The sequence below is a fragment of the Anas platyrhynchos genome, chromosome 4 (genome assembly GCF_047663525.1).
Source record: "Anas platyrhynchos isolate ZD024472 breed Pekin duck chromosome 4, IASCAAS_PekinDuck_T2T, whole genome shotgun sequence".
Taxonomy (NCBI): domain Eukaryota; kingdom Metazoa; phylum Chordata; class Aves; order Anseriformes; family Anatidae; genus Anas; species Anas platyrhynchos.
Window position 1 is genome coordinate 56,237,057 of NC_092590.1, and position 26,438 is coordinate 56,263,494.

Sequence of the window (26,438 nt, forward strand, 5' to 3'; positions counted from 1 at the left end):
TGTAAATGCTTCAGATGATGGCACAATCTATCACTTGTCCCCTTCAGTAATCCAGGGATCTCAGTAGCAGGGACAGCCCCGCTCCTTGTGACCCCGATTTAATTTCCTTCCTCCCGTAATTTAATTCTATTTCTCTTGTTGCTTGTAACTCCTCCTTTTCTTTTCCTTGGATGGCCAAACTGTAACTTTATTACCCCCAATCATCCCCCAGCTTCCCAGGTGTTTGGTCTCACTACCTTGGAAATTTGCATCTCCTGAGTTACCTCTGCAAAACACCAACAACAAGTAGAACCAAGAGGCTCTTACAAGCCTTTAATCTCCGCTGAGTAGAGCTTACCATGTCCTGCAAGCAAGATCCAAGCCACAGGGAAGCACGGCCTCTCATGGGGCAGTTCCTCCAGCACCAGCCTGGTGCCCCTCTGCTGAGCTCACCCCAGTTCACTGACGTGTTTCTTGTACTGGGGAGTCCCATATCAGATGCAGTACTGGAGTCGTAGTCTCATGTGTGCCCAGGTGGATAATCGACTCTCTCGTCCATCTGGCAGTGCTCCTTTTACTGCAGCTGAGGAGGCTGTCGGCCTGCTTTCTGCCCGGGCATGCTGCTGGCTTGCACCTGAATTGCTCCTCACCATGGCCCTGAGGTCCTCTGTAGCAGAGCTCTCCCTGGTCAGCCAGTCTCATAGTGATAAAACCGTTCCTTCACACCACTCATGAAGAAGCATGATGCTGGGATGTATGTATACAAGTCCCCTCATTTCCCCTCCCTGTCAGCAAGGTCCTGCTGTTAAGTCTCCTTTTTACAAGGGTTTGTCTTCTCATTACTTTTTAACTCCTGCATTATTGTACTGTCGTGTAAGAAATATTCTTTCACTCCCTGGGTAAAATATCTGAAATGCAGAGCAAATGGCAGGTGCTTGTTCCTGAGTCTGCTAGAGCAGCTACTCAAGAGTCTGTAAGAGAAGCTGTGAAAAGGAGATTTAAGTGGGGAGACTTGTAAGTTCTTAGCAGGCCCGTGCTCAGAGACTGTTGGGTACAGGTAATAAAGGGAGAGTGAGCTCTGCAGAACTAGTGTGATCAATTTTGCTGTCTTCTTTCCTCTCAGTTTTATCTCTTTGAATGTTCTTATCTTTGCCTCACTTTCTTCAACTTCACGCAGATTTGTCTTTTACTTCAGAAGTGCTGTTATTCCAGTTCTGCTGGAACTAATCAGATGTCATCTCTTGTTTATTTTGAACAATGCTGAAAATTTCTTTGAAAAAGTCTTTTTTTTAATCCAACCTTGAAAATTGTTCCTATTTCCAGAGAGTATGTTGTTGCTGTTTTTTTTTTTTTATTCCTTTGAAAAATCATCTTCCCTCTCCTATCTGTTTAAGACAGCTCAACTCTTGACATTTTATTTTCTGTTTTCTTAATTCCAAAGCTGCACGCCATCACCAATGCACTTCTAGAAATACTATCTGCTGTGAATGCTGGGGCAGGTATCCAAGCCTGGAAAATGCACAGGTTGCACAATAAAAGCAGCTGTTTGTGTCCTCATAGTCTCAGCAACAAAGGTTGACCCAAGCCAGAAAAAAAAGTCCAGAGGGCTTTCCAGTCAGACTGCAGGAATCTCAAAGTAGGTCAGGCTGGCTGATGGTGTCACGTTAAGCCTTGCTCTGAGATGGTTTTTAAAAGAACTTGGGAAAGTCATTTTCCACTCTTTACACTCTTTTGAGTCGAACTGAAAGGACAGGGCTGTCATTCGAGATAGAAGTGGAACGTCTCAAAGATAATCCTATGAGCAGGGTGACTGCTTGTATGCTAAAAACCGCTACTGCGATTCAGAAAAAAAGGTGAAAATCTCTATTTGTCACTCAAAATACTGTGGGGTTTCAGACTCATTGAAGTTGTTATGCATCCTAACTGGTGGGAGACACTGGAAACATCCTTAAAAAACACCTCATCTTGTGATGGCTGTAATTTTGTATTGTCTGCTTAGGGCACATTTTAGAGAAAGATCTTAATGGCTTCAATGGATGATCCAAGTAACATGAAAGAAACGGGAGAGACAGTTCTTTTGTTTAGCTGTCTGAGGCAGTGGATGCAGGAGTGTAGGAGCAAATCATAGGGAAGAGATGTTTACACATGAATAGACTACACCCTGAAAAGCAGCAAACAAATTACAGCTTGCTTTGTTTGGAAAAAAAAATGCAAGTATCTTTAATATATAAATACAATAAGTGACCTGTCTTACAGTTTACTTCGCTGGTGACGTATGATAGTGGATTATCTGTGAGTCCGTAGGTGTGCAGACACTGCTTTACGTTTCACCTTGACACATTTCTCAACTTTCCGTGCTCAAAAGCCTGCCTCAGCCAAAGCTCTCTTCTCTGCACACAAAGAGGTACTCAAAAGTGAGAAAAACGTTATGAACAAGAGATCTGCTCGAGATTACAGGGAATTTCACAATTGAAGTTATTTTTTAAGATAAATACCTAAAACCTAGTAGTTTGACAAATGCCAGAGTACACTCAGTGCACTGACCTGGAAAAAGGTGGTGATGAAAGAAGGAACAGTCAGTCTCCCTTAAAAGTTTAAGGCTTGCATCTGTCTTTGCCAGACACTCAATAAAATCACTCATTCCAAATGTAAATCACAAAATCAGAAAGACTTCACTGAGTGCATCCTCCCATCACATTATTCATAACATTATTTTTTAGCACACAGCCCCAGTTCAATATCTCAAATGATTTATTTGATTGATGGAAAAATACAAACCAGTGTAAACAAAATATTCTGGTTACATCTACACAGTACTTTTCTACTGAAATATTGTTTGCCTAAAACTGATTTAAAGATTTCGCCTTCAGTTTTCCTGGGATAAATCTGAGATCAGATGGAGTATCCCTGTGCTCCCGTTTGTCCCTGTTTCTCTTCCTACACTGTATGGATGTGAATACTCAATTCTACATGTTATTTTTTTATAACTTCTTTTACTTTAAGGAAGGTACCTTACACAATACATACATAATTTAAGCAAGACAGACCTCTCCTAAGGAATATTTCAGACAAGCAATCTTTGTCTTAAGAATGCCCCTCAATGATTTCAAACACAATCCCCTAGGGCTTCTAATACTGTATTGTTCAGCCTCTGCTAAAAAGCACCACTGTTAGTTATCACATTTTTTCTGACAGGTTTATCACTATATATTCTGCACCACATTTCAGAGAAAAAAAAATCCATAAGAAAAAAGTTGCTAAAATCATATATGTCAGAAAACATGAACTTGGCATAGAAGCAATACAAAAGAGCTATTGCTATGTTCTTTGGATGATTCCCTGGGCAGTAATACCACACATACAGGTACCTGATGGATGTAAAGCTCTATTCCAACGTGGGCAGAAAGGCTTCCTGACAACAAGTTATGATCAAATTAAAGCAAAAATAACTCCAACTTGTAATGATTGATAGTCGAAAGCACTAGACTTTCTTATCAGTCTTTGTTTGAAAAACAAACAAGGTTTTAACCACATATATTATTCTGCTTGCCAGTGTAGAACAACAGAAAGAAAGCTTTAAACAAACAGGACTTTTTACAAGCCACTGAATGTTTAAACTGGTGTCCAGATCCACAGCTGAAAACTGCTCATGGCCAAGTGCATGGAGAAAGCACATACTCTTCTGAAATCCACACTAAGGAGTTCTTCTGGGCCAAGCGTATATAGAGGAATGACTCCTGGCCAAGTGGTACTCATGCGTGTGTGCATCTCTTCCAGTAGCCAAAAAGGACTACTACAGAGAAACACATTTATTTTCCAAGTGTAGAAGCACTGGGTAAGAAAAAAAATGTTTCATTTGAAAATATGCTTTCAGAAATAAAGCCATTTCAGATGGAAGTGGCAAAGATATAATGGCTAGTGGGCTACCTTTCAGCTAGCGAGTCTGCTTGCCAGTTACAATTTTTAGTGTTTTTTTTTTTTTTTTTACCATGTTGTAGTACTGTTAGCTGTTCAATATGACATAAATACCAGTGAATGCCAAGCTTTCTTTGCCTTTTCAGCTGCCAAGGGGCTTGCTTATTTTGGTTCCCAGTACTTTTATTAAACATTCTGTGCAAGTGGATTTGAAGACTGTACCCTTTCTATTTGCCCAGAAAGAAATCTCTGATTTCTAAAATTACAGGGTGGCAGAAAATACATTTTGAGTAACAATCTGTATTGCAGTGATAGTGAAAATTTCATCTTTAAATACCAAAAGATTGGAAAGTCACAGTGCATGTGACTGCAGAACAGGGATCACAACAGCATGTGATACAGACAGACCTTTCTGTCACTGCTTATGGATCCACAGAAGTTACCATATGCAAAGCATATACATGGTTTTTCATTTCTAGCAGACAGGAAAGTATTTCCTCATGTTCTATTCCATTATTTTTACAATGTATGAACTATGCTTCTATGATTAAACATATTCAGATGTAAGCTACAATTAAAAACATTTAAATGCAATTTGTGAGTGTATCAAGAGGAAAAAAAATACAAAAATAGCTGTGAGAAATGTATTAAACAATGAAAATCGAGGAGAACAGGCTACATAAAATACTGGGAGGTTCTTCCTGTCTTCAAGATAAACAAGGCTAAGCAGACTCTGAGATTCACAGCTCAGGATTTTAAGATAAGGGTATGGACAAATTATCACGGTTGTTAGTGTTATTCTGAAATGTCATTCCTGCTGCTCAGTTATATTTTGTCTAGCCACTGCCTCAGAGAAAAGGTGATTGTTCTGACACATGACCTCCCCACCCAAAGCAATTGTCTCTTCATGACCTCATTTTTTATGCCCAAAACTGTATTTCTGACTTGCTGGTGTGATTAACTCAATTTTATAAAAAGGTTAAAAATGTTTCAACACCAAGTTAAAACCCAAAGGGGTATTCTAGTTACACATCTGAGATGAGACTATTTCGGGGGTGTTTCATGAACAAACAAAAGAAGAGAAGTTTTCTGTTCCTTACATATTTGAAAAATTGCTTTGCCCGCAATGTTGTTCAGCCAGTTGGAATTAAGAGATAGACATAAATGAATATGAAATTATGGGTCAGCAAATATAGAGCTTTACCCGTACTCTAACTGGCTCAGACAATTTGTTTTCAGGATAACTCTGTATGCATAGCCTCCAGAATTTTAATTCAGCAAAGTTAATGCCTGTTACCGTACAACTCCTTTAACACAAAGTGTAATGTAAGTGGTACTGATTTTTACAAGGTTATTATTTACTGTTGTAAATAATATTTAATGACTGCAACACCATGATAATTTGTTCTTGTTGGCTAAAATTAAATACTGAAACCAACTTTTGAAATATACATTTTTAACTGGAAGTTAGGGAGCAAAGAATAAAAATGGTCATTTGGGCTGAAATGTTTAAAAAAAGCTCTACATTTTAATTTGCTTCACCCTGTCTACAACTGAAAGGGTAAACATTTAAAACTGGTTTTATGTCAATACTAACATCAACTAACTATTGATTCAGTTTAAATTAATACAAAGGATATACTCTAACGGAAAAGAAATTACTTTTCTAAATACTTCTAAAGTCAAAAAGTCTAAAAGAGTATTAAAAAGTTGCTCAATATTGTATGTGCAAAACCGCGTTTAGTGTCTTCAAAGGACTCTAAGTGGCCAGAAGTCTTTCATACCATCTCTCCTATCTGCATACATTAAAGGGATTAGGTCTGTGGTTTCTCTTAAGCCCAGTGGTCACAACTGCTGGGGAACTGTCACTCTTGTGCTTTCAGACAACTGGTCTTGATATGTGAAATTTGCAGAACTGGAAGCAGTAGCTGGAAAGCATCCTGGATATAAGTAGTACTGTTGCAACCCTAATGGGGAGAGAAAACACATGGTTTATCAGTATAGCTATCATACATTTCAGGAATTGCATTGTACTTTTTTAACAAACACGGCCTTTTTTAGATCTGCATCACGCTATATTAGCATATGTATTCACACAAGATTTTACAACCCATAGATAACAAAATGCATTACAAGAGTTTACAGAGAATAAGCATAGCCTACATAAAAATCTGATTTCCCTTCAGTTTGGATTTTTGGAGAGTTTTGTTTGTAATGTGAGTAGAATAAAATGCCACTGTGTTCAGAAGTAGGTTTGACTCTTGTAATACAAATCAGCTAGGCTTCCCATCAAGAGAACTAATTTTGAATCTGGTGTAGGAGGAAGTGTCACTGAAATTAACAGTTTGAATTATTATAAGAGTTTAAAAACATTGTACTATTTATGGAATTTCTAATACTCTGTGAACCTCGGCTGTACATATTTGTTTACAAATCATGAGGTTTAAGAATTACAAAATAGCTTATTCCACAATTATGGACATTCCCAGACATTGCAATTCCATACAAAGATGTGTCAGCTGCAATAACAAATTTATGCTGTAACAAAAGGAACTGTACAGAAATCTTTACAGCTCTATTCAACTTTCCATTATTTTCCTTAAAGCTACTGTTAATCCAGTGCAAAAAAAATGCTTATTTTAAACCTTTTCTTCATTTTTAAGGGATCATGGCTGCTAAATACATAATTACAATTTGTAGTCACTACTGTATGTATATGTCTATTTAAAGATGTGATCTCATCAGCTGAGTTAAAAGGATTAATGCTGCAGATAGTACACATTTAGTACACGTAGTACTTTATGAACATATTACTTCCTCTTGACCTCTTCTCTCCTCAGTAAAACTGAGGCACGTTTTGCTTATTGTGCTTTTCTGATGAAAAATAGATCATGATGTTTAATAGAAGAAATCACTCATGAACATTTTGATGTCGATGCATGGTTGTCCATGTGCTGACCAAGCCAGCAGCTAGACTGTGAATCTTTGTTGAAATCTAAATGCCGGTGGACAGGAAACATCGTAGCATTCCCTCAACCCGAACTTTAAAGAAAAACATAGGCAGAAACTATCTGTGAGTAAGAAATACTTGTAGGATTTTAAATAGGTAACAGAATAAGTAAGAATAGACTTAGCCCAGGCAACTTGTGCATAGGTTAAAAAAGGTCTAAGCAGCACATTGTTAATTGCCTGTTGTGCTCTGACCAATGCAGCAGTAACACTTAGGAGCTGGCCAGTCTCACTTCAGTCACAGGTGGTAAGAATCTCCAAATTCAGTATCACTGCTACAGTATTTGTGGGAGAGGCTGAACACAAAAAACAAGAGGTTTATGAACTGGCACTGAGCAGCCAGAATGATATTGCCATTACTTTTTATACAGTTCTTTCTTCAGACATAAATGTGACCATTTCATTTCAAACTCATCTTCCTACAGTATTTCCTAATGTGGAAAAGGTGAAGGCTTACCTCTAACAGCACGCTGTTGATGAGGGGGTTGAGAACTTCTGCCTTCATACTGCTCTGTAAACCGGAAAATAGAATGAAATGCCAGGACAAAAGAGACGTTTAACAGAAATATATTGGCATCTGAGCAGTGGTTTTATGAATTCTAGACAGGCCTTGTTTCACCTTGGTTCTTATTCAGACTGTTTATCACAGTATTCCTGATAACTGCGTCCACATTTCATACGCACTTCAGTAGACCCCATGTATTTCTATCACCGAGTACAATGAACTAAGGCAGACCCAGGGTTTTACTTTTTCATTAATTCATGTACCACACAGTTTCAAGTGGCTTGTTTTTTTATGGATATGAAATTGATGTGATTACATTGTCTGCCCATTTGTCTGCCTGTGCCCTTTTCAACACCCTCAAAGTTTTTTAACCCTTGGCTGATTTCCAAGGAAGCAAGGAGAAATACACAGTGGAAAGATAATTATGTTCTTAGAAGTTTAAGGAAAAGGCAGATGTAAAAGGCCCAGATTAGTTCCCCTTCAGAAGGAAAAACACGTGAAACAGATCTTCAACTAGAGGCAGTGTATATTGAGCTAGACAACACAGGCTGACCAGTGAATCTATGTGCAACTAGCTCAGCAAGCACAGCATTTTTCTCAACCACCAGACAGGAATAAAAATGGGTACAATGGGTAGTGATGTTACTAGAGGCTACAGAAATCAAAGCCCTGGAAAACAGATTCATCAACTCTTCTGCTTTTTAAAATGGCAAATTTTATTTTTTTTTCTACTCACTATTCTTTGTATTGTGTTTTTCAGAACAATATTAACCTCAAGCAAGAGTTGTTTTCTTCTAATACTCAATGGTGGACTTCTTTAGAACAAAGGGAATACAATACCCTTTAATTTAACTGAAGGATGTCCCCTTAGAGCATTGCAGCTTTCACATTACAGATTTAAAGAAACACGATACATCCAGATCTTAGCTCAGAGATGGCAGAACAAAGTGAAGATGGTTAGAAAAAAAAAACGCAGTTTTCCTGTTAGTTACTAGAAAACCCATTACAGAATGTTTTGTTCATTGTCAATAAAGTCCAGAAACAGACAGAGAGCAGTATCAAATACCATGGACTGTATACATAGTAAGTTTAAGTTTGAAAGAACTCTTGCATAGCTAGCAAAACTGCTATTTCTTACTTCTGCATTACTGCTCACTCTTAGAAACACTGACAATGTTATAGACTATGGGCAGAGCCAGCACTCTAACTAACACCTGAATTACACGGATATAGCTAATAGTGGCAGCAATGTGTCTTAAAAAACACTATTTTCTGTTCTACACTATTTCTGTTTTGCATGAGTCAATGCACTTTGCAAGATACTGGAATATGTTTGTGAAACCAAGTGCTGCTGGCAGCTTAAGGAGGAAACTGAACCAGCAGGACATGCAGGAAGAAGCAGTTTTGTGAAGACTTGTGTGTGATTAGTGCTCCTTGCTAACCTGCCTAATCAGGATGAGCAGAAGTCCCACATCTTCTTCCAGAAGCTAACAGGGATAGGACCGCACATAAAAGACCACCAGGTAGCCCAACTCAAACTTTCTTCTAGAGAATATGTTTGCACTGAGAAGAGTATTTATGCTCAGTTTCTACACACAAATGTTCACAAGAGCAGTCTGGTCCTAAAATCTGAGTACAGAGTTTATAAGATCAAAACCTAGTGCGATGCTTATGAAAGCTTTAGTTTTCATTTTCCTGAGTTGTGCCAGCTTAATATTTCATGTGCAATTTACTTTTATGTGTCTGTGCATGTATTTATTGCAAGTGTCACATAAAAATATGCTAAAACACAATACCAAATTGCAAAATAAGCAGATTCTTCCAGAGTAATGGGAAAAAATGTAAATTATTCAGAATAAAAGCAATCCAATAAGGCATCTTCTCTACAAATAACTCTGAAAAAAACTTCTTCAGATATGTGTTGGAAGAGCTCATGGGAGAACTGAAGAAATTTCCTTTGATGTATATTCACCCTCTACTGGAGTAATCAGGAGAGCCAGAACTCTTTTCTGACATGAATAATTTCAGCAACAGCACAATTTTTGCCTCTGGATCCTGCCAGAATATTCAGATGTCAGTCATTTTTGAAACTCCTTCTGCACTACAGGCCCTGAAAAGGCCTTCACTGCTCACCTACATAGTATCTCCCCATTTGTCTTCAGATTAATGTCCTCAGGCTAGTAAAAGGAAAGGGAACAGGAATGGGAAATAAATCACATTTCTGGCAAAGATGTTCACAGATAAGTGGATGTTCCCAAATGGCCCATCTTGGGATATAAATCAGTGTGTTTTTTTTTTTAAGAAAGAAGACCAAAGAGATTTTCTAATCTCTTAAACCTTTTGCAAAAACAATGGCCCTGGGCCAGGAAATTTAGCAAAGGCTAAGAAGACAGCTCATGAAACCATCTTAAGGTGCTGGAAGTATTATCCGTTAGTGACTTTTTCACAAATGCATTCAAAAGGGATAGGCTAAGTAGAATAAAATGTCATCAATTGGTGGGACTTAAATGTGGGGCCTTTTCAATAAGAGTAAATGAATGCTGAGAGGTGATGAGGAAAAATGGGAGAACGGTGTCTAGAAAGAGAAATTTCAGAAGGCTGGGGACACACTGCAGTCTATCAAGTCTTGTCTACTTTCTCTACAGCACGGAATCTGCTGTGAGAATGCTCTGTGTTCATGATCTGAAGGAAGAAATGCCCTTTTTGCTGGTATCTCATATAAAGCCACAGGATTTGGACAAAGAGGTGAACTATGTTAATAAAAGCCCAAATGGTACAGAATATGCTGTTATCTTACCCCAGCTGCTGTTAAAGAATCAGAAAACTTCTTTGATAAAGATGAAACTTCGTTGCACATGGCACTTGTAACACTGGTTTAAAAAAAGAGAGACAAATATAAAATTACATCCTTGTCCTGGCAGTGGATAAAAAGTCAGGCACCAACTTCATCTCAGAAGCCAACAATGTTCCTAAGGCAATTTTGATTCTAGTAATATTAAAAATATCTTGGGGTAAATTTTACTCATGGTAAAAGTTTTATATTCCCCCATGGAAAGATGTCCTGACTACACTACAGGACGATGTCATGTTGACCCAAACACTAGTGGTTTGTTGTTGTTGTTTTTCACATGACTTTTTTTTTTTTATTATTCTAATCCTTTAATTATTACTTTGCTGATAACTGCAACACAGTTCCTGGAAATGCTGTTGGAAAAAAATCAAACTTTAATGAGAATAGTGAGAAGTTTCTTGTCTGAGCACAGAAAACATCTATTCTGTACCAAAAGAGGAAGTATCCTTGTGGTTACAGCACAAGAGAACAAGGAGACCTAGTTCTATTTCTAGGTCTTTCACTGTTTTGCTAGATATTCACAAGTGCATCGTATTGAACCTCATCCTGCAAGGTGCATCAGACTTTTGCTCTAATTCTGCAAAACAGTCGTTCAAGTACTTTGCTTCAGACTGAAGTGTTTCCATGGACTTTGCTAGGGTTACTGCCATTCTTAAAGATAAACATTTGCTTACATGCTTTACTTACTTAGGACTCAACTTCTTACAACATCTTATGGTGAAATCTTTATGAGGTAGGCAAAACTCACTGAAACCAGTAAAATTGCTTACTACAGAGAGCTTTAGATCTGAATTCTGAGTCTCACTGGGTAAACTGGCTTCTCAAATTTATGTATGTTATGTTGTGTATTACTACAAAGTTACTGACAAGAGTGGTCTTACTGTTTAGAACCACAGATTGATTTTTGTTTATTTTTGGCAGATAAGCACCAGATAATGAAACTCTACTGGCAGATAATAAGGCTGCATTATGCACTCTAAAGGCAAATTCTGTATATGCTAGTACAATATATTTTCCAGAGGTGACAGGAAACACATCCCAAACGAGCATATACATTCACTTGCTAGGAAAGCAACAACTTTTAGCATTTGAACAGGTCAAAACAGGTTTTTGTAAACATGCTAGACATGTCGAAAAATTATAGGTAGCCTACCTGACTCGATTATATGAGAAAATACAGCACCAGGACCCCTAAAGCAAATGTTGTTTGTTAACTCATGAACTTACTGTGACTTCACATGCCAAAAATACAACAGAACTTCCTGAGTTTCAAGCAAATGTCAAACGTTCATACATGAAATATATAACACTCACTTTGTCAGTACTTTTGCTTGATCTTGAGCTGTTTTTTCTACTTCCTGTCCATGTAGAATTAATTCTGCTACTTTATGAAGCTGTTCAATACAGCGAGCCGTTACCTCAGCCAGACTTTCAATGGACAGCATGTAGATTTCCTTAAATTAAATTAATCACAGGGAACAGTATCATCAATATTAACAACACGCATAAATGTACATATATATATAAATATAAACTAATTTGTAAAACAGAATTCTCCCCCCACCGCCCTCAAGCAGAAATATGGACCACATGCACCATGAAGTTATCCTCACAAATGATACTGGAAAATGAAATACCCACTGGTAATAAAATACAGATGTTACGCTGAGCCTGGAAAATTAATAAGAAAAAATCTACTATTTATTTGTATGGGAGCTTTGTTGGACCCTCAGATTTTTGAAAATAGAGCTTTTAAGTCTATTCCTAACAAATACAAAGATCCCTTAACTGTAGAGTAAGTCATAATTGCTTCCATATGGAGCCAAAAGCACTGAGTCATTTCTCAGATGAATTTCCAGATTAGAAGTGGATAAATCTCCCAATAAAAAAAGTGTTTTTTATCAGATATGATAAAAAATTCTACCTAGCACTTTGGCAACACAACTTTCACAAGCTGGTGCCAGTTGGAAATTTGCAATCACGTAAAAATCTTTAATATATAAAATGTAACTCCATTTCCTTATTTGGACTTTTTTTTGTGCGTAAGGAAACGTGGCAGGTAATTAAAATTAATTCAGAAAAACTTGACAAAGATCCAAACCACATTTAATATTGCTGTAATTTCACATAAAATATTCAATGACAATTAACTGTATCAATAGGAGTGGTTGTCTAAATGGACAAAACACATTTAGCCTTCAGTGCTATCTTTCATCAAGAGAGTTAATACTTGTGAACTGCCAAAGTAATATTTGTTTTGTCTGTTTGTGAGTTGAACTATTCAAGAGTTTAAATAAAGTTGCAGAAATTTTTCCATGTATTGTCATCGGCAGAAAGAGATACTAAGGAATGTTGACATATGACCTTCAAAGTCCTACAGATATTACACCACAGAATCCATCAGTTCACTGTATGTTGTGTATAAACACGTGTACACACAAAAATGTAGATGGGGAAAAAAAAGGGATAAGCAGAGTTCCTGATGTTTTGATATTTACTCACAGGAAAAGACTAACAGTAAAAATATTTATGTAAGTTAATTTCCTATTGGGTTTACATTGAGTAGTTTTATATTAATTTTTCTCAATAACTCCATGAGTTTAACAAATAAGCACAACATATAATACCAACACATGAAGATAAAGAAGTAATATTATCTAACAATGTATGAGAATTTGCTTAATTAAACTTATCCTCCAAAAGGTATTTTACCTCCACAGTTTTGTTCTTATGGACTTCTGTTTTATCACTGTCAATTTTATCTTCTCCTTTTTCAGTCTTTTCTTCATCAGGTTCTCCAGGTTTTTCGTTTAGCTTCTCTTCTATTTCTACTGAGGTGGAAAAACTGGCTTCATCCAGCCACTCATGAGCTTTTTTCCTAGCCTGCCAAACAAAGAACCCAACCCCCAAGTACAGTTCAAATGGGGAATATAAAATGATATTCCAAAATGTTAATTAATAGTACATTTAATTACTTGCTTTTTTTTCATTCAGAAGTTTTAAATATATCATGCCTTTGGGTGACATTTAGTTAAGTGTATATTAAAGAAACTGTAGGGAGAGGTATTTCTGACTGCATAGAGGGATCAACCAGGGATAAGTCCTGTCCAGGTATGACGTTCTTCAACTAATATACCAAGTTGTTGTTAATACCAAAGTTACAAGGATTTCAGCTGTATGAGGTAGCACTCAAAGGAATGTACATGGAAATAACTTTCCCAAATTAAAAATTAAAAGGGTGGTATACCAGAAAGCAAGAAATATTGGAGAGGTAAGAGAGTTGTCTTAAATGTTTAAAGGAAAACTAATTAGAAAATCACTGTATTTTCACCTGCCTTCCCAGGCAAGAAAGTAGATTAAAGTGGAAAAACCTTTTAGTTGTGTACAGCTTCAGAGACATGGTTATGGTTAGTAGGAAATTTATTGTTTCTCTTTTTTAATGTAAAGTTGAATTAAAACATGCTAAAACCTAAGCCTAATCTGGTTATATGTAGTCTATCTATGGTAGGGAGATAAATATTCATCTGAGCCAAAGATCAACAGGTTAATCACCTTTAAGAGTGCCTGATAATAAAATAAAAACGTGACTAGCAATGTTTTTGCCATCTAACTTTTAAATGATTAAAGCTAGATGAGATAAATTCAAGTCCTCCCTTCTTGCTGAAAAGATCTGGAGAAGTCCCTTGGAAACATGATGCACAAGAAAAAATAATTCCGAACATGAATGCTGTCACTATTCTTAACACGTAAGACCAGATCTGCTGAGCTCTGTTCTGCTGAGACACCCCTGGTCCAAGGCTTTCTAATATGGCCAAGTGTAGTAGCTAGACACTGCAACTGGATTGTCTTCCTAATTTCAGCTCTTCTATTACAACTTCTCTATATTTATCCTTTTAGTCCCACCCTCCTGTACTGTGTTTTCTGAACCGTCTGATCTGAGCTAGCTTCTGCTCTGTGTCAGACCAGAACAGGCACTAACCTTGTTGAGTTTGTCAGGAGTAGCAGCCACGTGTAATTCAAATAGCAGCTCAGTAAGCATGCTCACAAACTCTTCTCCCATGTCTGCTGCAACAGAAAACACAACATTTTTGTTAGGGTGCTAGTGCTACAGAACTCTACACAATCAAATACATCTAGTCACATAGCTTCCAAACCACTCCAGCACTTGAAAACCAGTGATGGTGAAGTAAAAGAGGGGGAGGTGTATGCTCAGAGAAAAGAAGAGTAAAGGCAGTATAGATAACTATACAACTAAATGTCCTAGCTTGACACTTTGACCATTATTTCCACTTCATTCTGAACTCCACTAAGTTTCACTGAGACAAAAAGGTGAGAAGTTGCATGATCCCTAGTTATCTGACAAAAATACATGACCCACTAAATAACCAAAGAAGAGATACTAACCTCTTCTTTCATGACAAAGAATAAAAACTGCAGCAGAGCCAGATCCTCATACAATTTCAGAGGAAACACGTTCTCTATTGTTCTGTCTGCAAACCACATCTAAGAAGCATGTATTCTTTTGATTTGAAGATTGAACTTTGCTTAAACAAATAATGTTTTCTGTTCTGTTTGGAGTAATGAGCCTTAAATCTGCGCTTTTATTACACAAGGTCAAGGTAAATACCACTAGTATTTGAACTTCACCTTCATTATATACATCCTACACTACATACACGACCTGCAGATGCCATATTCTAACATGCTCTAAGATCCTAAAAGTTTCTAATCTGGTTGTTCTGTTCATCTGCATTGAAAGAGTTTGGAATCTTCATTAACATTTCCTGATGGAATATGCAAAATCCACTTTTTTTTTTTTTAGCTTGCTGATGCTAAAAAGTTAAAGTCCCCATACCGAGCCGGATAAAAGTTTCAAAAATGAATTTCATGTCTTGCTATGTTCTCACTTTGTGTCTTGGACACACTGAATTCACTTGTTCTTAAGACAACGCCAAACTGTTTTTTTTAAACTACAGCACACTGAAAACTGTTAGGCAGTTCATTGGATCACTGCAGTGTTAGCAAAATTTTTGATAAATGGCATATTCAATTCAATGCTCAGTTTGGTTACTTTTTCATTTAACCTCATGTGCTTGCACACAAAATCTTTGATGTTAATGGCTTTCAAAATGTAGGAAAAGCTACCTTTTTTTTTCTGGTATTCTTCTCTCAATATTTCATAATCAACTGAAAGGAAAAGAAGCTGCACTAAAAATTACATGAAAGAATTGCACAATCAAAGCAAGAGAAAAACACCAAAGAGAAGGCTATGCATTTGGCTTTCTCCTACTTGCATCAGAAAATAGCCTTTCCCTTTCTTTTCATACCAATTTTCCACCTATAGGACTGAGCCTAGCAAAGAGACACAAAAACCTCCAACCCCAGTTTCAAAGTTGTCAAAAACAAAGCCTAGTCCCAAACCTTTCCCAAAGCAGTCCTCCAAAGACCACTGCAGTAATATCACCTTGCACAGAACTGAAAGTGTTTACTGTAGAAATGGAAAGCAGCACTAACACCTCTGACCGACATCCTGGGAGCCTAAGGTAAGAATGGAATCTGAGAGTTTACATAAAACAAGCAGCCACCCTTTTCAAATATTTGAATGTAAAGTATTGGTTTTCCTCCCAGCTAGTCTCTTGTTCTGCTCAGTATATACAGCATTGGCAAATGTCACCAAATAAATAACATGACCTTGATCAAAAGAAACTGGCACCAAATTAGACAACAGGTGGTGATTAACTTCTTTGTTAAATTTTATCTATCCAGTGCACAGTATTTACATCTTCAAACACCATTAATCTCTGGCTTCTGTAAGGGGATGGCTTCATCATACAAAGGAAAAAAAAAACATTCACGTTTTATCAACCTAAGAAGCACAAATTAAAATCCTATGGGAGGCGAGTTCATTATAGCTATAAACTAGTTAGCAAGCAGGATTAAAACTCAAAATTCCTCCATAGGCTTTAACATAGCCTGCTACCTCTTGCTAGATGAGCCAGCTGAAGTGAAATTATACACTCCTATAATAAAAATATGCCATTAAAAGACCATATGGCTTGCTGGCTTGACTTTGTAAGTATAAAACTTATGAATGTACTTAACAGGACCTTAGTTAGCCTGGGCTAAAAACATAACCTAGAATGAAGTCTTCTCTTTAGAGCAAGACCCTGATCAGCCAACCTGTTGTTAAACTACTGTCTTTCATCAGTGCTGGATGCTAAATGATATTCAGAATTTCCCCTAACATTAAACACATTTTCTTAGTGTAAATTAAAAGATTGAGTGTACTCCCTGAAGGATACATATTGACGCACTCCAAAAAGCTGAACTTAATTGTAAAATATGACCAGAACATGAAGTGCAGTCAATAGAGCATCACTGGAACATAACCTGAATTATGCAAAGGCTGGAAAACTGAAGTCCAAGCAAAATATGAAACAGTTTAATAAAACTGTGCTCCATCAGAGGAAACAGACATGCAAATCCCATGCAGCATTATATGTAAAGGTGCTGGGTATTGTTTTTATCTGAAAACGGCATATAACTGTCATGTATGGGACTATTACTGGGATTCTGTAAGTTTTATGAGGTTTTATTCATCTGCTCCTCTTACTAAAAACACTTAAGTTCCTGTGTATTAACAATTCAGGAAAAGGTCTGTTTTCCATGACTCAGAAGGTTTTATGAAGCTCCTAAGAAGCCTTCACTCACTCTGACAGACCTAAATGAAGACAACATATTTTTGTGACTAGGACACTGCCTAGAGGAGACGTGTCAAAGCACTACATGGTGTTGAGAGCACTCTCTCTACAGTACAGGCAGTGTTCCATGTACTATGGGAGAGGCTGAAGAAAGGCCACAAGTCCCCGCTTAGTAGTCTGACCACATTCTGTCAGCTCCATCCTAACAGAAAGCTACTTTGAAAGGTGATTAACTTTTCTATTATTTTTGTGTCCTCTAGTGGAACTAAAACTTATCCAACTTAGTACTAATATATGAAATTTATCTGTAGTTCAAGTACTAATAAATCTTGAGTTTGACTGCACTAAAGGATGTGAGTCATTTTGAATCACAGCCTGAAGTAACACCCATTTAACTGTAATGCGGAGAGATCTTGTGCGTGGTTATTATTTCTGTTGTCACAGAGAGGAGGATATGTTTCACTGTTGACTGACTTACTTTTGCAGGGGAACACCTGCAGCAAACTCTCACTTCGTCCCTTTTTTTTTTTTTTTTTAAGGTGCTCATTGTCTTGGTTCCAACACATTTAGAAGGCCAGTTAATGTTTCAAGAAGTGTTCAGCAGCTGTGCTTCACTGAAAAAAACTGAATTTCTAACTACCAGAGGAAACATCACTTTGTGCAAGAAGCAGAGCTTTTTCTGGAGGCTGGTTTCAAAGAAAAGCTATTTTCCATATAAATTAAGGTACAACACACATCTCATGAATCCTCAATCTTTAGCAGGTAAAACACTTTCTCCACTTCTATTTGTCACAAACCCACAGAAGGAAGTGGAGTTTTCAAGAGTAACAAGGGAAAACACAGCACAAAACTCTACCATACTAAGATTTTACACTGAACACTTGCTATTCATTCCCCTGAGAAGCAATAAGCTACCTGTGAGAGACATCAGGCATACTGAGCAAGCACTGCTTGAAAGAACACAGTCTGATGAGGAAATACTTTCCAGTTGGAATACATGGATGTTAACACAATTTCTCTAACTTTTCCGAAGGTTAGAAAAATCAAACCTCAGCATCTTGCAGAATATAGGCAAAGCACTCCTGAGAAGATCAAAAGGATGTGAAGAAAGATCTTTCAAAGTAAGGTTCTGAATACAATGTTTAATGGCTTGAGACAGTGTTCAGTCGAGTGTTCAGTGTTCAGTCTTCTTTTTATTTGCTAGAAGAGGTTTGGCATGGATCTCACAGGCCCAGAGGTATAAATTATGGTAACTTTTCCTGACCCGAGCCCACTCAGGGGAATGCCAAAAGTCATAATTGCTTTAAGACACCCATTTTCCTGCTAACCAGAGGATCCATGTATTTTGTGAGCTATTTTATTGACTACCACACTGGTCCCACCCTCTTTAATGCTGTGCACTGTGATAGTTAAGGCATGTTCTGCTATTTAGACTTCTTTCTAACACTCCATATGCAACATCTTGCCAAGCAATACCTAGAAGGCAGCACTGCCACTATGTTTCACAGTGCCTTTTGTTCAAAGAGTTCAGATTTTTCAAGTCCCTTAATTACACTCTAACCCTTTCCCTAACTACCAAGGGAAGGTGCAAAGTTAGGATGAAATTGCTAAACAGAAAAGCATTGTTAAATATTCCTAAATTTTCCAATTATACAACTTCAGAAAGAGACTGTAACAAAACCTCAGTCACCCAGAAAGTTATTTTCCCTTTTCATTTTTGTTTTGTTTGCACTGATGACATAGCAAAATGGTATAACACATCGTTATCTTTTATTTTCTCTTTCTCAGACTCCAATTACAATGTAAATCTAAAGTTAAGCATTCTTTCAAGTTACAGAACTTCAAGCATAATCAGTTTAGTGAGTTTCTTACAAGGAATATTAAGATAACAGAAATTACGGTTTGGATTTTAATTTTTTAAATTGCTATATGCAGAAGTAACACAAGTTAAGTCTCTGTATTTCTGATTACCTTTCTGTGCCTGCACGACTTCATCATCTGATTCCTTTGGAACGAAAATCTCTTTTATAGCAATTAAATCATTTTTCACAGTCTCCAACTGCTCTCCATCAAGTGTTTCCAAATATGACTGAATCTGTAAAAGAAGGGACATAAAGCAGTCCAAAATGAAACGGACTTTGTTAAATGGCTAATTTTGAGCCTGATACCAAAACAGGCTAAGAATGGAAACTTCCACTAATTCCATTTCCAAATTACATAGATTTGTCTTTAGTTCTCATCAACATTTGATTAAGTATCACAAAAATTACACTAGCCTTGTAAGATCACCAGGTCTCTACCTTCTCCAAGAATGTTTATTTTGAATTATAAATCTGTGTTTTAACTGCAAACTGTAATAAACAGTTGGGATTGTTTGGATGAAGACAGCGTGCAAGAAGAGCAGACACAATTCATGCTTAGCTTAACATTCGTGGGAGCCTGATTTTCCTCCTTCAGAATCCCACCAAAATTTATTGACAGTGTACTGATCTACCTGTTCCGAAGAATGTATCGAGACATCTTTTGAGCTAACTGCAAGTTGCAGATTATCTGCAAGTCCCTGCATATGTAATAGGGTGGCATGCCCAAGAGGGATGGAAACAGCTTATTTAAATCACTGTTTGCATTACAGTTATGTTGCGTTAGTCTCATGCTCCCACTCTCTACCTATGGAAGCCAAAAGAACTGTCTTCTGTCTCCTTGTTATAAAATTTTACTTTAGGTTTGTTTAAAGGTGTTTATTTTTTTTTAGCTTGCTTCACACAAGTGCAGACTGACTCAGTGAGAGACTGGCGAGACACAAAATGCTTCTCTGGTGTTCCACCTTGGCACGTTCAGTTCATATGCTCAGAGTAAATACAAAATAAAGCTGGGAGATCCACCTCAAGATGAGATGGACTACCTACGGTTTTTGTGTCCCTCTCAATAGCATTGCCCATTTTGTATGATAACTGTGATTTTTTAAAATAAAAGTTAATAAATATATGTATTTTTAAATCCCTTCTATCAGAAGGACCAAGGACATTAGCAATGCCTTCAGTTTCTGTTGCATTCTTCTTGTGGGCCCATCAGAGTGTGGCTTTTAGGCAGTTATTATGGTCCCAAGCTTGTAAGTACTGGGAGCGTGTGGTATAAGTGTGCACCTTATGGTGTGTACTGTGCAATTTCAATACATTCTCTAAACCTTTTGGAATATGTATCAGGTAATTGGACTTGTAGACCCAGACATCGCATTCAGTCCTATGTGCTTATATCTTCTAGATAGCTGACAAAGCAGGACTTTCAACAAGTAATCTACAGGTTATCTAAGACATAACATACAGCACTATCAGAAACCTCAAAGTTACAACTTGCACAAGTCTTACCATGCAGTACTTCACAGTAAAAGAAAAATAGTGTTGACAGACACAGCCTGAACTTGTTCTCTCTGTATTTCTTTTCCGTGTTGAAATTTTTTTTTTCTTTTTCTTGCAAAAGCAGACTATTGAACCTTATCTGTAGGCTTAGAATTTATAATTTTGCTTTTAGACATAATTGCAGAAAAAAACAAACAAACAGAGAGAGTAGGTACCTATCTGCTATTAAAGCAAGCTCCTATTATTATTGAGAGCAAATAAAACCTTAAAAAATTAAGTTGGTTATTTTTTATTAAAAATAACCCAGAGGGTAAGGAGTGTTAATTACCAAAATAAAATGAAAGAAAATGTATTTTAAGAAATTTATTCAGAAAACTGTTTCATTATGAAACCACTGATGCAAATTTACAAAAGTTCTAGTAATATACTGTTGCTGTTGTACTGATCTAGAAGCAGTGTCAGTAATTTGACAGCTGAAATTAAAAAATATATGTATCATATAGGTATCAGCAGCTTTAGCATGTTCTTTGGAGAGACATACAGAATTTGTATAGTTTCAGTATACTTCCTGGGGTAGTCTGCTGTAAGTTTAGAAACCAACACAAAAAGAAGACAGAATTTGAATAATTAATCTGGAATTAATTTTAATTCACTAGCTTCCACGTGTAGTAGGTCTGAAATACCTGAGTATAAGTATCAGTGCATGATACAAACCAAAAGACTTGAGCCTCCTTGCAAATTCTGAAAAGACATCTGCACAGTGTTACAAGCTGAAAGATATACACTATGCATGATCTTAACAAAAATAACTTCCAGTTGTGAAGTTGTTTCTTTTGACCTAATCTTTGAGTTAAATTCTAAATGTACTGAGATGAATTTCCCGAAGCCACAGACTTCCCATGGGACCAATCCAGCTTTCTCTGAAGCTGATGGAACGCTATTGTTCATTTTCACATGCAACTTCATATCAAAATTAATGTAAAGAACAATTTTTTACCAGCCATTGTGACTTATCCAGTCTGCATACTGTACCTGGGTTTCACTTTCATTTGACAAGATTTCCAGAGCTTCAAGATGAGACAAACCCTGGAACTCATCAAAAAGCAGTCCATAATGTGCTGTCCTTTCAACTGTAACTTGCTGGGCCCGTCTCTGTTTCTCTTTTTCTTTAGCTTCTCGTAACAGCTGCAAAAATATACATCATTCCTGTTGTTTTATTGGTGGTGCTGTAGGTATGACATTTTATTCCCTCCTGTTTCTGCTTGTTTAGAAAATAGTAATAAAATTTGGAACAATATAACACCTACAGAGCTGAAATACCTAACTTTTTTTTTTGATAAACTTCTCTACTGAAATATTTAAGTAGTATTCTGAGCATGTTTTTCCCAATGGTAATCACTAATCTTTTTTGTTTTCTTTTCCTTTTCTTAAAAAACAAACAAACAAACAAAAACAAACAATAAACAAACAAATAATCTTGCTTATGTTTTCAGAAGTAATATCAGCTTTGAATACTATCTCATAAATCTGGCCACCAATTGCAATGGAAGAAAAATAAAAAGGACTGTTTCATACAGAGCATTAAAGCCTCATGCAATCCATTCCACAGGCCACAAAATGGGAAGAATATTATTTTCAGGACCTACCTACCTACCTGCATAAGTAATGCACCTACATAAATATTTCCTACATACATAAAATATTTTTAGTAGATACTGAATTCAGTTTTATGTGACAGCAGGACTGACAAAAGAGATCTGACTAATTAAATATGTCTTTTCCAAGAGTGAGGCAGAAGTATACATCATATATTTGGGGATATTTTGGAATGGTTTTCTTATAGAGCAGAATTTCCAGGAAGGCCTGGCTGCTTGCATGAATTTGCCACCATAAAGCTGCTAAATTCACCTCAACTGCATCTTAAATCACATACAAGCCTTTGAATACAGGCAAACTCACACCACTTACACCATTCCATCATTCAAAAATTTCTATGATATTGTCTTCAGTTATTCATTTTTTACATATCTCTTACAATTACAGATTTTTCAAAGTCTCCACCCCCAAAATCACACATAAAGTTTTATGTACAAATCACCTAAAAGGAAGCACTATGTTATGAGACCCCTGAGAACCGATTTATACAACTTTCTGCATCCAATGTAACGGGTGGATTCACACATACTGTTAGGTAGGTATTGTCAGAGGCTCATTTTAACCCTGTGTGCCTGACTATGTGTATAGTTGGAGGAATGGCTCAGACTGCTTACAGGCCAACTCAGAGCCCAAGCCCAGTTTAGTCACTACAGGTAGAGAAAAGCAACAAATTACAAAGCACTGGGCATGGTTAGGGCACTGGAAGTTGATAATTTTTAATGTTAAAATTTGTTGCTTCTGAAAGACCTATCCTACATTGTATCAGGCTTATTTTAAGCATTCTTTAAGTTTGATTTTGAGTAATTTGCGATCCCACTTGTCTCCTTAATTTTGATGTGTATAAAATCATTTTATATGTTTAAACTATAAAAAGAAGTCAAATGCATGCCTCAGTTAGGTCAACAACAAAGTCCAATTGTTTTACATGTCTACAGACAGCATTTCATATATGGTATCAAATACACCTGTATAAACAGCCCTATGTTTAAATACATGAATCCTACAATCTGCACTAATTTTCCCAGATAGATCAAATTTTTCAGTCTCTATAAAAAGCAGGAGCCACTTTCATTACTGCAGATCTAATGCTATTACCCTGTTGAAGTGCTTTGGGATGCCTTCCACGAAACGCGCTCTACAAGCTTAAGCCTTGGTACAACCGCCAACGTTACTGAATTGGCCACACACACTCAGAACCCCACTGCGGTGCAGACTTCAGCTGTGATACTGAGACTGCAGTGTGCTATGCCTGCATGCATTTCCACTTTATCAACGGCGACTGTTTAAAATAAGAGTGCTACTGCAACAGACATATGTAATATGTGTAATTACAATAACATTCTGTACAAGAGTTATTTGCTTTTGGCCTACCACAACAGCAATAGTCTGTATCAATTTACAAGGACTGATACTAAAGATGAAACATCTCATCAAAGGAGAGATCCTTTACTGCTTTCTACTGGGTGGTAAGTGTAGTAAAATTAAAACTTTTTTTTTTTTTCCTTCCCCATGTATATTGATTTCCACAGCTTCCCTCCCCTCAGTGCCTGGAGAACTAAAATAATTTTGTACTGGCAGCACTTATATGTCTGTTCTATTATCACCATATCTCTGAACGTTTAAAGATACAAGTCCTGACTTGACTCCTCTCCAAGGGTACATTTAGTTTAAAAGGACATAAGATATAACTTTTCTCAGCTTTAACTCCTAATGAAACCTACGTAATATTCCTGCATTACTCATTTCCAGGGAAATTAGTATAGGGATGTTTGTGCCGGAGGACATCTATCTACAGCTGTTAGAAAACCACTAACTATTTGATTGTTCTCCAGAGTATAATAATTTATTACCACATATATTACCTCATCAAAATCAGCTATTCCTCACATAATTAAGCAGAAAGGATGATTTTACATCATCTTTTGTGGTTCTGTGAAGAAAAAGAAACTGTAGCAAACACAAAGCATAATATTTATTTTTGTAAGCCTAGCCAATATCTACTGCAATAAATAAAGCCTCTCCCTGAGGCACATGAAATTCTGCAAAAAGAATCTAAAACCACATTGACAGAGCCGTATTAAAATAAATCCAACCTGAGAGAGAGAAACTGTTCTTTCCATCAGTGTTTTTGTTCTCTTAAATCCAGGATCACTTTCTGCAAGGACATTCATGGTTGTCTTTCCAATGAATTCCAAAGCATCTAAGCCTCCAGATAATACACTTTTCCCCTGTATAAAATAACGAAACGTGGTTATTTCCTTTCTAGTTTATGCCAATATGAGCCATAAAGAGTATTACTTTTGCTGATACCATCTTTGAACATTCAGCTCCCTAGATTTTCTCTGCTTTAGCTAACATTAGGATTTATATGCTCATAAAATTATGCTACCTTGTTCTGAATACATTTTCAAAATGAAAAAAATTAACCATACAAATATTTGCAGTTAATTGAAAGACTCACGTGAGAAGAAACGTAATACCTGTTGCCAATGAAAATTTTAAGAGCAATACCACTTTTATTTTATCTTAAGTAGCAGCTAGTCAGTAGAAACATATTTTAGGTAAGAAAAATATGGAGCCAAAGTCTATAATGAAAAGGATGAGGCTGTCTTATCTAACTGATTTCTAAAATTTTGACGTGATAAATCTGTCTATAGAAATGCAGTTGTTCTTCCTGCGTCTTCATACTAGAATTATTCCTCACTTGAAATTTTTCAGCTACATTGAAGAATTTTCATTGGCTAACGATTTCACTTTCACTGGAAGAAACCTGAAACAGACTTACAACAGAACTGTTTGTACAAAGACCTACAACCCAACAAACTCCACTCATTAAATGTCACCTGCAGTGAATTTACACCTAAAATGATGAAAAATGCCTAGAGGAGAGAGGCCTGCTAAAATGACTCACTGTGTTCTGTACAGCATTAGTAATAGCTGACAACATCCCACGGGATCCAGATGAAGGAGAAGAAGGAATATTCTCAGAAGAGCTTTGGTCCAGAGAATCCTCTGCTTCTAACAACAACAAAAAAAGAGCAAGCTACAGTTTTCTTTCACCCCTACAAGTCAAAAATTACAGTAAACTGGATCTTGTGATCAAAATACTAAAATTTGTGAATTGTGTTAATCTGGCAGTGTCAACGAGTGTCAAAGATTTCAGTGAATGTGAGCTTACGTATAATTGATGTTTCAGCTGCAGGATGCTCTGCTGCTTCTGAAGATGCTGAACTTGCATTATGAATTCCCAGGGTAGTTCCTGCTTTTTCCTTTACTGCTGTTATCCCATGACCTGCAGCAAGAACATACTTTAAATTGTGTGATTTGAAAACTTATTCCAAACAGTGTGTAGTATCCTTATGTTCCACGAATGATCACCAAAAAAACTGATAATCAGGGTAAGCATTAAACCTACCTCACTTGCTTAACTTATTTTCTAGGTTAATAATTCACTTGTTCTACTATGTCCAGTACATTAGCTGACTAGAAAAAATTAAGTTAAAATATAATACAAATGACACTGGATCAAAAATGTTGTAAAACTTGTTTCAATGGCACAAATGAGTTTAATTTAGTTCCCTACTTTTCAAAATGCTGAATATTCTATTAGAAAGTTTAAAGAGAACTTGATCATCCTCACAATGCTGTAGGGTTTGGCATTATTTCATTTTCAGAGGTCCAGAACAATAACCTTATCTGCCTTTTGATGAACTGTGAATAACTGCAGGGTTGAGGTGAGAAATCTGTTCTTCAGTATTCTTCACTAAGTACTTTAGGAACAATGTTTCCCAGTTGCTCATTTAAAGTCAAATTTGAAGCATGTATCCTCAAAACTGATGTTTAAATACACTTTTTAAAGTCTGGAGGTGTTAGAGGACAAAGAATTATTCTTCCACTGGTGGACAATCTCCTGCAGAGATTGTGCCCTCTGTGCAGATGCACATGTAGTGACTCCTTAACTCTGTTCTACTAAAATGGTCTAGTTTTATGTAAAAAAATATGTATGTCATTAGTGTTTTTATCTGAATCATTTTGGCATGCTTTTTTACACAGAATTTTCTAGAGCAGATTACATGGACTGCTAATATCCCACTATAGGATACAGTGCGATTGGCTGGTGGTCAGCAAAAGGAGGCAGTAGCTTCCTCATATGCATCAGCTGTAGTTGAAAAATACTGCCTTAAAAAAAGACTACCCTGAAATGATCTGCCTATTCTGCTTCTGGATATAACCCTACGCAGTCATGCTCATGATGTGCTTATCTCATCACAAACGATCTAGCTAGCACACCTGCCTTAGCTGGAAGCTTCTGCACATCAGCTGACTGCAGTCAGTAACCAACGAGCCAGGCAAGCCCTCCTGTTTATTCCATAACACAATGAAATGGCTTCAGTGCCCCTATTTTCCTGGGTCTTGCATGTTACACAGCTACTGCATCGCTTGTAAAGTCAATCATTTCCAGCAGT

The 26,438-nt window shown here is 36.8% G+C and overlaps 1 protein-coding gene across 3 annotated transcripts in view; it reads right to left on the reverse strand.

Annotated features, from left to right (window-relative positions):
* Positions 1-3,939: 3,939 nt before the first annotated feature.
* FAM114A1 (family with sequence similarity 114 member A1) overlaps positions 3,940-26,438 on the reverse strand; it is a 35,732-nt gene continuing 13,233 nt past the window's right edge. For 2 of the 3 annotated variants that reach the window (XM_005030905.5, XM_038178027.2), the window contains exons 4-14: positions 25,151-25,264; positions 24,884-24,990; positions 24,066-24,200; positions 21,349-21,501; positions 18,932-19,055; positions 14,239-14,324; positions 12,972-13,142; positions 11,574-11,713; positions 10,206-10,278; positions 7,361-7,414; positions 3,940-5,861 (exon numbers count right to left, since the gene is read on the reverse strand). In XM_005030905.5, the coding sequence (XP_005030962.3) occupies positions 5,760-5,861; positions 7,361-7,414; positions 10,206-10,278; positions 11,574-11,713; positions 12,972-13,142; positions 14,239-14,324; positions 18,932-19,055; positions 21,349-21,501; positions 24,066-24,200; positions 24,884-24,990; positions 25,151-25,264 (1,259 nt within the window). In that variant the 3' untranslated portion in view covers positions 3,940-5,759. The remainder of the gene's footprint in view (positions 5,862-7,360; positions 7,415-10,205; positions 10,279-11,573; positions 11,714-12,971; positions 13,143-14,238; positions 14,325-18,931; positions 19,056-21,348; positions 21,502-24,065; positions 24,201-24,883; positions 24,991-25,150; positions 25,265-26,438) is intronic. The other variant, XM_038178026.2, reaches the window with a different exon arrangement.